Source organism: Nannospalax galili, unplaced genomic scaffold (assembly GCF_000622305.1).
Source record: "Nannospalax galili isolate Female #2095 unplaced genomic scaffold, S.galili_v1.0 scaffold664, whole genome shotgun sequence".
Classification (NCBI taxonomy): Eukaryota; Metazoa; Chordata; class Mammalia; order Rodentia; family Spalacidae; genus Nannospalax; species Nannospalax galili.
Genome location: NW_008354274.1, coordinates 307,190 through 322,963, shown reverse-complemented (window position 1 = coordinate 322,963; position 15,774 = coordinate 307,190). Strand labels below are relative to the sequence as shown.

General features: G+C 48.5%; 1 protein-coding gene across 5 annotated transcripts in view; it reads right to left on the bottom strand.

Annotated features, from left to right (window-relative positions):
• Positions 1–662: 662 nt before the first annotated feature.
• Positions 663–15,774, bottom strand: part of Rnf216 (ring finger protein 216) — a 147,884-nt gene continuing 132,772 nt past the window's right edge. For all 5 annotated transcript variants that reach the window (XM_008851366.3, XM_008851365.3, XM_008851369.3 and 2 more), the window contains 2 exons: positions 3,716–3,785; positions 663–2,956 (listed from right to left, as the gene is read on the bottom strand). In XM_008851366.3, the coding sequence (XP_008849588.1) occupies positions 2,640–2,956; positions 3,716–3,785 (387 nt within the window). In that variant the 3' untranslated portion in view covers positions 663–2,639. The remainder of the gene's footprint in view (positions 2,957–3,715; positions 3,786–15,774) is intronic.

Genomic DNA, 15,774 nt, shown 5'->3' with positions numbered 1-15,774 from the left:
TATGTGTATATATTATATATATGTATATGTAATGTTCAATGAAACAGCAAATGGCAGGACAGGATACTGTGTCTTGCTGGAGTACTGTCATGGTTACCCTGTGTATTTGCAGGTCCCACATTCCCTGTGCTGAGGCCTTCTCAGTTTGCAGGGCCAATGCCTGCTTGGCCTGGTGGATGGTTCCAGGGGAACAGGTGTTGCCCATGAGGTGGTGAGTGAGCCCCAGTGTGCTCCTGTCCTTCTACCTGGACTGGGCAGGAACCTACATGCCAGACACAGTGCTGTGCTTGAACTCTTCTTGTCCCTTTCCAGTTGAGTGGAGCCAGCCAAGGATCTGCAGATTGCTCTCAAAGGCTGAGCTGGTGGTATCTGGGGTAGGGTCCTACATGAAAGATTGCCTGTACTTTATTCAAGGGAATTCTGTGCTTCAAAACCCTTTCCAAAATAAACCCACCTCCTAGTACCCTAGTTGGGCCTTCGTAGCCAAGAACAGCTATCTTCTTTCTCGCTGGTAAAAGGGAACTGGTTTCTCCCTGGCCATGGCTGATGCCATCAGGGGTCTCATGACCTTTGGGGAGGTAAGTGGTACTTGGTGCTTGTTTGCATCTAAGGGCTCCTGGGAACCTGTGTGATCTGTGAGTGGGAACAAATGAAGCCAAGAGTAGAGCGCACTAACATTTATTTACAAAAAGTTCAAGTTACATATGATACAAGCTTTTTACACACAGTAGTTTAAACAGATTTAGTTTATTTTTACTACTAAAAGGTAAAGAAAAACATTTAACTAACTAGGAAATCTTTTTTGTGTGTGTACAAAGTGACTGATCATGCACTTTTTTTTTTAAAACTCTGAAATCTTTTGCTAAGTGCAAATACTAGATTTTCTCCAGTTTTAAGGCAAATACATCAGGAGAGGGTAGACAAGTCTCTCAAGCCAGGGGGCAGCCTGGGCCCCAGAGCTAAGTGCCAGCTGCCTTGGGGATCCCTGTTGGTCCTGATAGGGCTGGTCCATGGGCTCCGGCACTAGAAGCTGTGATCCTCGCTGGCTGGGCAGAGTCACTACCCCTTACCTCCCCGGCCTTGCTGAACAATGAGGTGCTAGAAAGTCACACTAGACTAGAGGCTTTGCTGGAGACAGGCAGCAGCAGCCTCCCTTGCAGCCATGTGAAACCAAAGACAGAATGCATCTTAAGGACATGCCTCAGGCTTGGCCTTAGGTGGAATAGCCCCACTGGCCTCACCCTTCCCAGTGTCAAGATTTGAATGCTACCTGCCTAGTTGGTTCTTCTTACCTGTCCCAGAAACTGTCAGGTTCCTCATCTAGTCTCTGAGGCCCCATGGTGGAGCAACATGATGGGGACACTGGGTAGGATTAAGACCCAGTCCAGTCCAGTCCAGCCCAGCAGCTCACAAGGCCTCTGAGTAGTAGTTGGCCTGCCCGTGGGACTTCTGGGAAGTGCAGAGTTTGCTAATGTTTAAGGTGCCCGTGGGATACTGTCATGCAGCATGTGGCCCACTTTTCCAAGGCACTGTCATTTAGGCTAGTAGCATAGCTCAAGTGATCCACAGGCACCTCAGGAGGGCTTTTTCCTACATACCTCTGAATACACCGAGCATTGTCCTGCTCCAAGGTCCATGCACTCTGAATCTGCTGGCACCCCACAACAACAGGACAAGGACAGCCAGCATAGGGTGAGAAAGTCTACTGCTGGCCCCACTCAACAAACAGGCTGGAGTGACATCTTCTAGTGCAAAGACCTGGTCCAGAAGGAGGGGGAAAAGGCTATAGGATCATGGCAGGACCCCACATAAGCCCAGAGCAGATTCTCAGCTGCCCTTACTCTGGTGCTGGGACCTCATCCTCTGCCTGCCCCCACTGTTGAACACTGAGGCAATAGGTGGGTGGCCATGAGGCCTACTGTGACAGAAACAGATCTAATAGGCCATCTGTACCCCTGGTGAAATCCCAAAACATTTGGGAGAGAAGCTACCCATCCCAGATTGGTGACAGTAAGGTTTCTTCCAGCAATGGGGCAGCCCACAGACAAGTGACCACTTTGGAAAAAGGCCCTTTTGTTTGGTGTCTAAGTATCAGGACCACTAACCCTCAGCAGCTGCTGGCCCTAGGGAAATAATTTCAACCTAACTTTTCAAGGATGGAGGCAAACTTAAAACAAGCCACAGGCCACAAAAAAACTTCAGCCCAAACTATGTGAACAGGAGCAACTGCTTTAGATAACAACAGAACAAAACCTGCCCACAGACGATTCTGAGGCCCTTTGACCTGAGTGGGCCTTGGGCAGGAAAGGGAAAGCCCTGGCCTGGGGGTGGTGGGCCACATTCCCCACTAGGCTCTGTCAGCTGGGGAAGGGGTGGAGCAAATGATCTTGGGATCTACCTCACAGCTAGGGCCACTGTCTAGACACCAAGACGGCAGCTAGGGAGATGCCCCACTTCTGGTCCAGTGAGAGCTGGCACCTAGAGGTTACTAGAACTGGAGGAACAGTGGCCCTTGCCAAGGAAGGAGCAGGAGGGCATGAGCTCACTCTTAAGAGGGAAGTGAGGAACTTTCACCCTGACTCAGAAGGTGAGGCTGGGCTCTCCCGCAGACTCAGTGGGGCTGGCCAGGGTTACGGATGTCAGAAGCGATGCCGTGGCTGAGGGCCAAAGTGCATGGGCAGGTTGTGCTCCAGCGGCATGTGCATGTGGCCAAAATCATAGTTGACACGCACATTGGGCAGGGGGGGCACATAGGGCGCGGGCACAGGGCCCATATTGATGGGGAAGTTGTTGAACATGGGTCGGACAGGGGGCAGGGGAAAGGGTGGGTGCACAAAGGCATAGGGTGGCATCTGTGGATGCAGGTTCTGCGGGACAGGCCGAGGCAGGGCTTCCACACGCTGCACCTTCTCGGGTGGTTTCTCCAGTGGAGGCCCAATGCGTTTGAAGGTATTCTCTAAAAGAGAGGTAGGATTCAATGGAGGTGAACAAGCTGAACCAACTCCAATGGACTTCTGCCTGCAAGCAGAACCCTGGCTGTGCCAGGGCTGGGCAGCTTGTAGAACAGCCCAGAATAGGAGGGCTACCTCTGACCTTCAGCATACTCTCCTCTAGACCCAGAACAGCTGGCTCTTGTCAGGTGTGGTGGTGCACACCTTCAATCCCAGCACTCTGGAGGCAGAGGCAGGCGGACCTTTGTGAGTTCAAGGCCAGCCTGGTCTACATAGTGAGTTCCAGGACAGCTGGGGCTACAGGGAGACCCTGTTCCCTGTCTCAAAAAGACCAAAACAAAAAAAAAAAAAAAAAAAAAAAAGAAGAGCTGGCTCTTGGAGTAGGCTAGGTATTATGTCAAGTGTGAGACACCCACTACCTGTCAAAGTGAGACACCAAAGGACAACTACTTTCCCAAGGGTCACTCGGTCACTCTGCCATGGTCCAGCTTAGTATGGCCTACATGACACCTTTGCTTAGAGCCTCAGGGGCTCACGGCAGCTTCCGTCCCTCTCTTAGTGACCTCCATGGTGGTGAGCCATGGCCTCCTTACTTAGGTTTTTATTTCCTGTCAGAGCCCAAACCCACTCTTGGGAGCTCCTCCTCTTTGAGGGGTGCCAAAACAACCTATGGCTTTTCCTGACTTCTCATGGTCTGGACACTGCCCCCCACTTCAAGGGACAGGGATCCTCCAGGCCCACATATACCCAGGGAGAACACTTGCCTCCATTCTTCCTTTTCTGTTCCTCCTCAGCTTCCTTCTGGATATCCTCGATTAGTTTTTCATCATCCTCCTGGAGAACGAGAAGGGGAATGAGGCCATGGGGTAGAGGGATTGGGTAGCTAACTATACCCCTCTTTCCCAAATCACATCTTTCTTCATCAGCTGGCTGGCCCTTTTGCAAGGAGGTGTGAGAGTCTGGATTGCTGGAGTGTCTCTGTCAAGAAGGCAACTGTCTGGGCTCTCACTGTGCTGCACGAAGGCAGAGGGCAGATGATGTGAGAAGAGCTAAAAGCCTGAGCAGTTTTGTTCCCCACTCCACAGCTCTGGGCACAGCAGGCCTTTGTATAGGGTCTGCTACCTCCCAGAACTCAGCCAGGTCCTGTTGAGTGGAAGCTGCCTGTGGCTCCTGGTGGCTCCTTTTTAAGAGAGCCTGGGTGGTGGGGAAGAGCACAGCTGGATAACAAGCCTGCTGTCTCTCTCACCTCCCCTAACTCACTCAGCACCTAGCAAGTTCAAAATAAGTGCAATTTGTTTTTTTGGGACAGGGTCTCTCTGTAGCCACAGCTGGACTAGAACTGCTATGTAGATCAGGTTAGCCTTGCTCTCACAGAGATCCCCCCATCTCTGTTTCCCAAGTGCTGGGATTAAAGGCATGTGCCACCATGCCGCAGAGGGAGAATCAGATTGCTGTCCTGGGACAACCACCTACTTGCGCTTGCTTCATGCAAGAGCAATGGGGCTGGCCTACTCCTGAGTGCCTATAAACTGACTTTCTAGTTTATGATGGAACTGAAAGACCATTTACTAGATTGAAAAACCCCAAGATGGGGGATACCTTTCCTGGCCATGAGCTTACTGGGCTCACATCCAGCAAGTGCAGGGCATGGCACTCCAGCAGAATTTAACATACCAACTGAACTAATTGGGAGTATGTATGAGGGCCTGCCAAGAGAATGTTCTTGAAGCTTTTCCAAGAGTTATGAGAAGTCAAATAGCCAGGCATGATGGCGCATGCCTGTGATCCCAGCACTTGGGAGGTGGAGGCAAGAGGATCTAGTGTTCAAAGTCATCTTTGGCTACATAGTGGGTTCAAGGCCATCATGGGCTGCATGAAACCCTGTCTCAAAAATCGAATCTGGGTTGGGGCTCAGTCTCTGGGGTCCTCTGTGAAATAGGCTGCTTATAGGGGTTAAATATGTCAATTCCTATAAGGGACTTAGCACAAAGTAAGCATTTGTTACTAACAGATGGGAGAACTGTGGGAAACAGGACACATTTTAGAACTTAAAAAAAGATATAGATTAGGAGTTACCCCCTAATACATATCTCAGTGAGTTTTTATGAAACAGTTTCACTCTATAGCCCAGGCTGAGTTCAAACTCATGTCAATGTATCCTGCCCCAGGCTACTGAATGTTGGGATTACAAGTGTGAGCCATCATACATAGCCACAGTGACTTTTTTTTTTTTTGAGACAGGGTCTCCCTGTAATCCCAACTGGCCTGGAACTCACTATGTAGACCAGGGTGGCCTTGAACTCAGAGATCTGCCTGCTTCTGCCTCTGGAGTGCTGGGATTAAAGGCATGTGCCACAATGTCTGGCTTTTTTTTTTGTACAAATGACTTTGTTATAGTTTGAGAAAGAATGGTTTCCTGACTGGTCATTTATTAACATAAAGACCAGTACTACATTACCATACATCATCCTTACCTCTCTGCTTACACACCTAAATGTGGTGTTGCCTGAGATCCAAGAGATATGGTTAAGGTCTCCAATGGCACACGAAGAAAGTGACCTAAATGTTATTCATTCCAAGCCTAATGGAGGCAGAGGCAGGGGGATCTCTGTGAGCTCGAGGCCAGCCTGGTCTCCATGGTGAGTTCCGGGCCAGCTGGGGCTGCAAGGGAGACCCTGTCTCAAAAAGACAAAAAAAAAAAAAGAAAAAAAAAAAAAGAAATAGAGGCAGAATGATTGGGAGTTTAAAGTTATCTTTAGCTACATAGCAAATTTGAGGTCAGCCTGGGTTACATGATCAACCAGTCTCAAACCTGAGGTCTTAGATAAAGTGACTTGTTCCAAGTTAGGCTGGGAGGAGATAAGACTCAGAAGAATGGCCCCCTCCCCACTTTTACATTTATTACTATTGTGTGTGTACCACAGCATGTGAGTAGAGATCATAGAACAACTTTCAGGAGTTGGTTCTTTCCTGCCACCATGTGGGTCATGGGGATCAAACTCAGGTCTTCAGGCTTGGCAGCAGGTGCCTTTACCCTTTGAGCCATCTCACCAGCCCAAGAATGTTTTTATTCCACAGTATCACTCAAACAGTTAAGGAATGCTGAAGGTTCCTCTGCCCTAAGGCTAAAGAGCTCAAGGGTGGGCTGTGTTCCTTTCTTCCTTCAGCTTTCAGACCAGTTTCTGTGCAGGAGGTTCTCTGCTGGATGTTGCAGGTAGGCCAAGGACATAAGCCTCACTGAACCAACACACCTGAATCCTGAGCACAGCTGTAGCTGGCTCTCTACTGTGGACTTCCTGCTGGGAAACTTAAGGTGAAGACTGGCTACTCTTGGCTCTGCTCCTCAGACTCAGTTTTGAATTATAAGAGAAGAGTGATACAGCTAATTCTCCAGATCCATGAATTCAACCAGCCATGGAAGGAAAATATTTGCAGGTCAAAAAAAAGAGAGCGGTGAGAACAAGGCAGAGCCTGAACACAGCCCTGGCTCAGAAAGCCACGGTTCTAGCAGCCAAGCGCTCAGCTGGTGATGGGACTGCCTAGCTAGAAGCCTGCTGTGCCTCACTTTCTCCACTGTCGGACAGGATGACTGGAATGTAAGGAGGGAGGGAGGGACAGGGAAGGTTTCCCTTTTGGGTAGACTGTTCCAGGCTTATGGCAGTGGTAAGGTGTGTATGTGCACGTTGATGCCTCCTGTCATCTCCCCACCAGCTTCCTGTGGCAAGTCCCCAGTAATGGATGAATCCAATCTGAGTGCCCTCTCCCCCATGCCCATAGCAATGGCAAGGGGAGTAGAGCTTTCTGACAGACTCAGGGCAGGAGCCCAGCTTGCCAGTGAGAGCCCTTCCTGAGGAAAGGCAGTGGCTAGCCCAGCCTTTCCTCCAGCTCTTTCCTTTGGATCATTCCCTGATATACACGAAGTGTCCTCAAGACCATTTGCTTCCCTGAATTCCTGTCTGGGAGTCTGACAATGCCCTTGGTGACCAAGACAAGTCTACATTATTAAAAACTGGGGCTCAGCTATGACTTATGATGAATCATGAATAAATTGCCAGTTAAGATGTTCAGACCTCAACTTTTAGTTGTGTGCGGGGTGTAGACCTGTGATCCCAGACCTCAGGAAAGAATGAGTTCTAGAACTGCCTGGGCCACTCAGCCAGGCCCCATTTCAAAAGCAAACAAACAAACAAAGTTTGGCCAGGTGTGGTGGCGAATGCCTTTAGAAAGCACCTGGGAGGCAGAGGCAGGTGAATCTCTGTGAGTTTGAGGTCAGCCTGGTCTACCTAGTGAGTTCCAGGACAGCAGGGGCTACAAGAAGACCCTGTCTCAAAAAAGACCACCCCCTCCAAAAAAACCCAACTTTGACAAAATGGTTGCATCAGTTTGCTGTGTTTAGCAACTTTAAAAAGTGTTATGGAAAGCTCTTGGCATTGTGGTGCAGGCAAGTGGATTTCTGTGAGATTGAGGCCAGCCTGGTCTATACAAGGGCCTGGGCTGTGATAGGCTGGGAGACCCTATTTCAAAAAGACCCCTCCCCCAAAAAACCCAACCCAACCCAACCCAACCAAACAGAAACAACAAACACCACCCCCCACCCTTTAAAAAAAAAGAAAAAGAGAACAAAAGGTCATTATTAGGTAGTATGCTGGATTCTGGGGCACTTTCTACTTCACTGGGGTGGAGGTCAGTTCCAACAGTTTCCCTTCAGTTCACAGTTACTCAAATTGAGGTAGGCTTGACTTACATACACCAACTTTTTTTTTTTTTTGGTCTTTTTGAGACAGGGTTTCCCTGTAGCCCCAGCTGTCCTGGAACTCACTATGTAGACCAGGCTGGCCTTGAACTCAGAGATCCACCTGCCTCCACCTCCCAAGCTCTGGGATTAAAGGCATGCGCCACCATGCCTGGCTGCATACACCAATTTTTATCTGCTATTTTATCACAACTGAAGAAAAATCAATAATGTAAAAAAAAAAAAAAAAATGGGACGGCTGGTTCAGGCCCTTGGGTTTGGCCTGGTAACAGATGGGGTCACTGAGTCCCTTGAGAGACATTCCAGGTCATTTGGGGGGAGGGATACTGGGAGAGGGCTTGCCATGGAGCAAAGCTAGGACATATCCCAGCTGTTAGGAATGGCAACAATAGGAGGAAAGAGGATGACAGGCTAGGAGGGGGATCACAGCAAGCCTGTCCTCCTGCCTATGGGGCTGAGTCACTTACAGGAAACCTCAGGGTTAGTGCCTGCCTAACCATGGCTACAGGGTGTGCATGAGTGTGACTGGAAGACCTACAACTTCGGGGCTCCAGAGCCAAGTTTGGTGTCTAGTCCTTACCCCCATCTGGAGCCTGTTCATTCTGAAAACTGCTCTGCTTAGAAATGAAGGGTCTCTTAAGAAGCACCCAGTACATGAGTGCTGAGGACTCTGACGTTCTAGCTAGGCAGACCCATCACAGCCTGAGCATGCACACATAAGCCACGGGTTTCCAAGTCAGGTGCTATGTTTGTTCGGGCTCTGCCTGGTCCTAAACAGATGCCTTTTCCCCTCAATATTTTCTTAAAAAAAAAAAAAAAGTATTATTATTTTTATTTTATGTGTATGAGTGTATTGCCTGAATGTATGTTAAGTGCAACTGTGTTCTGCCGTGCTGGAGGAGGAAAGAAGAGGGCACTGGATTCCCCTGGAACTGGAATTATGGATGATTGTTAGCTGCCATGTGGGTGGCTAGGGATCAAACTCAGGTCTTCTGCAAGAGCAGCCAGTGCTCTTAACCTCTGAGCCATCTCTCCAGCCCCTCCCCACAATATTTTCAATCCATGGTTGGTTGAATTCTTAGATACCAAGGGCCAATGGTATGACTCTTCCGAATATACATTTATTAAAGCAATCTCGGGAAAAGTTTAAATAAAGCAACACACACAATTACTAAGGGTAGAGAATGTCGTGTAGCTCAGTGTAGAATGCTTCCATTATCATGGGCAAGGCCCTGGGTCTGACATCTTTTTGTTGTTGTTGGGGGTAGGAACCAATCCAACAAAACCAACAAAGCACCAAGCAAAAAAAACCAACCCTCAAACAAGTAAGTAAGCAAAATCAAAACTAACCAGCTAACCATGATAATTTCTCACCAGAACTAACTCCTGAGAACATGCTGATATATTCCTAAGGGTTGTTTCTGACTCTCCACTGAAAACCTACCAAAATTCCATGCGAGAAGGCCGCTTCTGCACTTGATGCCATGCACCTGGCTTATGACTGGAAGATTTTATAAGACACTGAGGCTGGGAGGTACAGGGATGTGCTAAGAGTCACTCTAGGTGACAAGAGAGGCACAGTGAAGCGAGGCCCAAGATCTAGACTTACAGACACCAGTGCTTGGCTCTTCAGGGCCTTATAGTACTCTGCCTGGCCCTTTACAGTCCCTGGGCTGCAGAAAACTGCAGTAGGCCTGGGTAAGTTCCCTTCTCTGTCCTCTTTTTGGCTCCTCCCAAGCTCTTGGGGAGGGGGTGAAGAAGGGAGTTACTTTAAACACATGAACAGGGGGCTTCTTTCTGAAGCCCAGGGCCAGCTAATATGAGAGTAGATGCTGGTCAGTGATGAAGCTGTCCCAAAACAAACAGTGTCTCAAAAGAAAGACAGTGATGCTACATCAGGTTGTAGTGGAAATGAGCCACTCAATACCTCTGACCGCCACAGCTGCTCCAGGAAGGCAAGCCCTTAGACATACTGAATTTGCTGAGAACTAGGAAGTATGTGAAAAACCCAAGGGTGGGCCAGGCCACTCTAAAAGCAGCAGTCAAGGAAAAAAATGAAAGTAGAATGTGGAAGGTGGGCATGGTGGTGCACCCCTTTAAACCCAGCACTTGGGAGGCAGAGGCAGGTGATTTTCGTGAGTTTGAGGCCAGCCTGGTCTACATGGCAAGTTCTAGACTAGCTGGGGCTACAAAGAGACTCTGTCTCAAAAAGACCAAAATATAAAAATAAATAAAAAGAACATGGAGCCTCACTGCCCCACAGATCCTTAAGTTCCTTTGAACTCAGCAGGACACAAAAGGCCCTGAGGGGTTTGCTTCACATACTAGGCTGGCTCTAAAGTGTGTGGGTGGGGAGTTGGGCCCAGAGTTTGAGGGAGAAAGTAGGGGTGCTAGCTGTTCCTGAAACTCACAGGAAGTGAGGTAGAAATCATCAGAGGTTTTCATTGATAATAGAAAAGCAAAGTTCAACCCTTTGCTTGTCTTTTAACCAGAAGCCCAGGGTCTGGACAGAGAAAACGTGAGAAGAGAAACTAGTGGTGGAGGAGAGGCAGGGAGCATCTGCAGGTCAGATACAAACAGTAATCACCAGCCACAGCTCCAGGGTCCCAAAATGGGTGTTTGAGCACTTGGTGCAGAAGCTGTTCCTGCCAAGACCTTCCAAGTCCTTGTGAGCCTGTGCCCCAATCTTTCTGACTTTTGGTCGCTTGCTTGCCTGCTGGTCAGGCTCTTGTGACCATGTGTGAAGGATGGGTGACTTCATTTAGCTTTCTCTCTTCACTAGAAGGTGACAGGCAATGGCAAGCTGCAAGCTGCCCCCTTCTGTGATTCTGGGGTAGGGATCCTGGTCATGTGCTGCCACAGCTGTTGTTAATAAACCTGCAATGATTTCATGAAAAGCTTCCAAAGGGCTTGAGATTTAGTTTCAAATTATTCCCAGTGAAGTTTTGGCTTGCCTGAGCAATAGCAGCCCCTAACCCCTACCCCCAATCCCCAACCCCCAACCCTCAGCTGTCTCCCTGAAACAGGAAATTGGGGGGAAGGCCCGGGAGGAGGAAGCCCAGTTCTGGGAGGCACATGGTGTGCAAAGGGAGCTGGACAATGTGTTGGGGAGGAGCAAAGACTTCACAGGCTCCCAGCCAGCCTCTGGCTTCAGCAGCCATCTCCTTTGTCTCAGAGACTTGGGGCCCAAATGCCTCTGACCATGACATCCCCTCAAGGACCTGGAGGTGGTAAAGAATGCACGAAGTTTTCTGTTTTGACTCTTGTCAGCATCAAGTGCTCAGGAAGAGAGGCTGAAAGAAGGAGCCTGTATTGGCACAGGTGTATCACTGGACTGCTGCCTGCCCTGCCTGATAAGTCCCTTAGTTACTTGGAAACCCAGCCTGGTCAAGGTGGTGGAGCTGCTTGGCCTCTGGCGCCATCTGCAGTGTGCAGTGGAGAAGGAGTCCATGAGAGTTTGACCCTACTTCAAGACACACTTGGTTCATAGGGCTCAGGGACCATCTCCTGTATTTGTAGAAGGAGTCTGGTGTTGGTCAGAAGACCTGGGCTTTCACTCTGGTTTTACCTAGCTCAGGATGCTGGCCCATTTTTCTCATTTGCAAGGTGGGAAACTGATACCCTTCCTGCCATGCAGTCAAAGTCCCACCCAACAGCTCAAAGCATCTTGCAGTGTATCTGTGGGGCAAGGATAGATAAGCTTAGGTCAGTTTCAGATACCCACTCTCTCTTGCATTTTCTTACAGAAACAAGGGCACTCAAGACAGTGACTGAAATGTTTTGGTGGACTGCTATTTGGGTAAGAGTAAACACTATAACTAAGCTATATCCTCCAGCCACCACCCCCCCCACCTTTTTTTTTTTTTTTTTTTTGGTCTTTTTTGAGACAGGGTCTCTGTGCTGGATAGCTTTAGCGTCAACTTGACACACCTGGGTTGAGGGAGCCTCAATTGGGGAATTACTCTCATTGGACTGGCCTGTGGCCATGTCCATGGGGCACCTTCTTGATAGTTGAGTGATGTGGGAGGGCCCAGCCCACTGTGGGTGGTACCACCCCTGGGTAGGCGGGCCTGTATTGCATAAGAAAGCAGGCTGAGCAGGGGCCAGGGGAGCCAATCAGTCAGCAGTGTTCCTCCACGGCCTGTGCTCCATCCAGCTCTTGCCTCTAGGTTCCTGCCCTGAGTTCCTACCCTGGGTTCTCTGATGAACTGTGATCTGGGAGATGTAAGCCGAATAAACCCTTTCTTCTCCAAGTTGGTATTGGTCAGTGTTTTGTCACAGCAGTGGAGAAACAAACTAGGACAGTGTCCCTGTAGTCTCAGCTGGCCTGAAACTATGTAGACCAGGCTGGCCTTGAACTCACAAAGATTTGCTTGCCTCTGCTGGTATTAAAGGTGTACACTACCACTCCTAGCAGAGGCAGGCGGATCTCTGTGAGCTCAAGGCCAGCCTGGTCCAGGCGGATCTCTGTGAGTTCAAGGCCAGCCTGGTCTACATAGTGAGTTCCAGGACAGCGGGGGGTACAGGGAGATCCTGTCTTAAAAAAACCAAAAAAAAAAAAAAAAAGTTAGGAGGAGTAATGCAGCCAAATAGTTTCTAGGCTTGAAGGTTCTTCTTGCAAGATTTCTACCTTTTCCTTTCAGTCCTCTCAAATCCCTCTTCCACCATTCCTATAGCCTCTAGTCCCTTCTCTGAAGGGCTACTGGTGCTAGAGTCTTCCAGGTATGTAGCCACTGAGAGGAGGTGACCTGGGGTAGAAGCTGAGTTGCTGTTTATTGGCCTCCAGTAAGGTTTCATTTGTGAAGCTGTGACAATTCAGGTGCCTTAGAGCATCACTGCAGCATCATATCCCTGAACATTTGTAAACATCAGGTTCAACTCATTATAGGCTCCTACCCCCATGCCTGGGTGCTGTGGTACTCACCGAGGGGCTGGCAGGAAAGCCCCAGCGTTTTCTCAGAACAGGCTTCAACCGCTTACATTTCCCAAACACAAAAATACTGGGTGTGATAGCTCATACCTGCCATTGCCTTGAATTTAAGACAAGTCTAATGAAATCCTATCTCAAAAACAAAATAAACACACAAAACCAAAACCTGAAAACAAAAAGCCAGGGATTTAGTTCAGTGGGAAGCACTTGCCTAGCATGTGTAGGGTCCTGGGCTCCATTCCCAGCACCATAACACAAAATAAAACAAATCCCCAAAAGCCTAAATCCAAGACAAACTTTTTGTTTTTTGTTTTTGAGGGGGGAAGTGTGCCTTTTGGAGATAGAATCTCACTCTGTATCTCAGATTGGCCTCGAACTCGTGGTGATCCCTCAGTCTTCCAAGTGCTGAGACCACAAGCATGAGCGACCATGCCTAGCTCTTAATAATCTGGTGGTTCTTTGGGTTGAATTTAGGGACTCATGTGCTAAGCAATCACTCTACCACTGAGCCATATCCCCAGCCCACTTTGCTATTTAAAGAGCACATGCTGTCATCAACTTTGTCATACTTCTGGAATGCAGCCCACCAAGTGATGTTCTTATGAACATGGTCCCTAGTCAGCATAGCTCCCTGGCCCTTAGCTGACAAACAGAACTCTGGAGATCAGTACCATTTGTGCACAATTTTCATGGCACAGCAACACTTGCCCTTCCCCCTTTTTGAGCAGCACTGAGGAGGGGACCCAGGGTCTTGCACTCATTATGCAAGCACTCTTACCACTGAGCTATATCCAGAGTCCACACCTGCCCCTTTAAGTGCTAAGACTTGGTACAGCATTTGCCTCTCATTTTCTTTCCTAGCAGCCTGTTTCATAAGGCTTGTTTTTGGTGTATTTGTAACAAGGTGTTCGTGGTAGTGAACTGAAGAGGCTGCTAGTCATCTGAGCCCTCAGCAGAGTTCATTCAGGCTCCCAAGCCACCCTAGTTATTAAGGGCTCAAACTCCTCTTCATTCCAAGCCGTGCAGGGATAATTCCCTGCTGACAACGCAAAGCTTCTTCCCCGCCTGCTGCTTAATGAAGCAGGGGCCAGTGCAGGACAGTGCAAGCTTTGTCTCTGGCACTTCTGAATGGCTTTGTGTTCTCAGAGGACTCAGCAGATGCTGGGGTGGAATTTAATCGGTCTCCTGGTGAGAATCAAGGAAACCAGGCTGATCCCTCGTTTGATGGGAATGGGACAATGTGGAACAAAATCTCTACTATGGTGACCAAAGGAAATTGGAGGGACTGCTATTGCCTGACCTTTTCAAACTTTGAGTGACTACAGAAGCTTCCTCAGGCTACAAGAAAACTAGGGCAGGTACTCACTATGGCAGTCAGACAACATGTAGGACATGAGGAACCTTTACAGAGTTTCATGTAGGGAAGACGGTGGAGGCACAGAGAATAGGACTTGGGGGTGATGGTGGTACCGAGCACAAACCAGGTCAAGGAGGCTAAACTACAGGCCTTGGATGGTGACTCCCATAGTGCTTTTTCTGGAGCTGAAACATGGCTCCAGAAAAAAGCCTCAGTTGAGGGAAAAGACCCTATCTCTTCCTGAACCTCAATAGATAAGAGCTGCATAAGGCTTATCTCAAAGGGCTGCCCAAGTACCCAAGGTGCAACCCTTCCCTCCTGGGTGCCTTCCCCCAACCAACAATACAGAAGACTAGGCTTTCTGCCCACAAAAACTCCTTTGTTCCACAGACCACCGTGGAGACAGGAGGGCAGGTTTGCTGGGGGTCTCACTGGGTTGTGAGCTCCATGACCAGATAACCCCTGAAGTCAACCCTCAACTCAGCTCCTGGCTCAGTGAGCAGTAGATGCCTGTTCCTGACAGAATGTTCCTGGAGCAGGCATGCCTGGCTTCTAAAGGGATGACTGCTTTCCCACCATGATGGCTCTGAAGATGGCACACCATTTTTAACAGATTCGAGCCAGCCTTCAGGCCATCCCATTCATGGCCACCAGAGTGGTCAACCATTGACCTAGCATCTTGTGGCAGGTATAATATAGATCTTCACACCAGAGGTAGAAAGAGGCCTTTGCTTTGGCTTACAAAATGCTGACTAGAACAGTGTTTAAAACATTTGGGCAAATGTTAGTTTTTTAAACCAGAAGAGTTTACATTAAGGCATAGATTTCCAGCCTTTATAGAGCTGGGAGCAGTAGCAATGCTAAACAGTCTCACATGACCAGCCACAAGCTGCTAAGCTCAGCAGCAGCTAGTCCCTGTAATGTTCTACACTCTCACCACAATGTGCTGGCTCCTCAGTCCCCAGTTCTGGTTGCCAGCTAGCCCTGTGGTAACTTAGTCTGTGGCCCCAGTGATCCATACAGTTCTTTTTCTACGTGTCAGTCTTTCCATGTTTGCTTCTCTATATTTGGAGAAAAAACTTGAGACTCATGATTTTCTTTTTAATATTATTCTAATGTGAGCATATATAAAATGTAACTTGTATCTTGTTTTGGGGTATTTAAATGTTGTTTCTGAACTTACACACTTTAAAGAGCTAAGGAGCAGTTTTTTAGACAGACCTTTTTGGACTTGTCCAATTGTATTTTAGTATAAGACCTCTAGTTAGTAAACCAGTAGGTCAATGAATATGTACTTCAATTTCTGATCTGACTGGGAACCTGCATGTAGCATAAGCTGTTCTACCTACCTGGAGTTCTTTTTACTAAGCTTGTCTATCTTTTCCAGTGGGAGGGAGTAGACTGAGTAGACTCCCCAGCAGAGAACATCTGTCTGTCCCACACCAAGGGGAGATGACCTAGGTCCATCCTGACCTGAAATATGTGCAAAGTTCCTACCTCTCGTGCTGTTTGAGGCCACATGGGCTAATGAGACCAAAGAAGTGACCTGATGCAGTGTCTATCTGTAAACACAACATTCTAGGGAGAACTAGACAGGCTTACTGATGATCCTTTTAACCCCTAGCTACAAGGGATCCAAAGGACTGAGGCTCCAGAGGTGGTGGAGGAGCATGCTGGAAGGAACTGGCTCCTGGTAGAGCTGCTCTCCTGTTCCTGGGTTGTCCACACTGCACTCACAAGGGAGGCAGAATGACATTTGTAGCTTATTTAGACAGACGTTTTC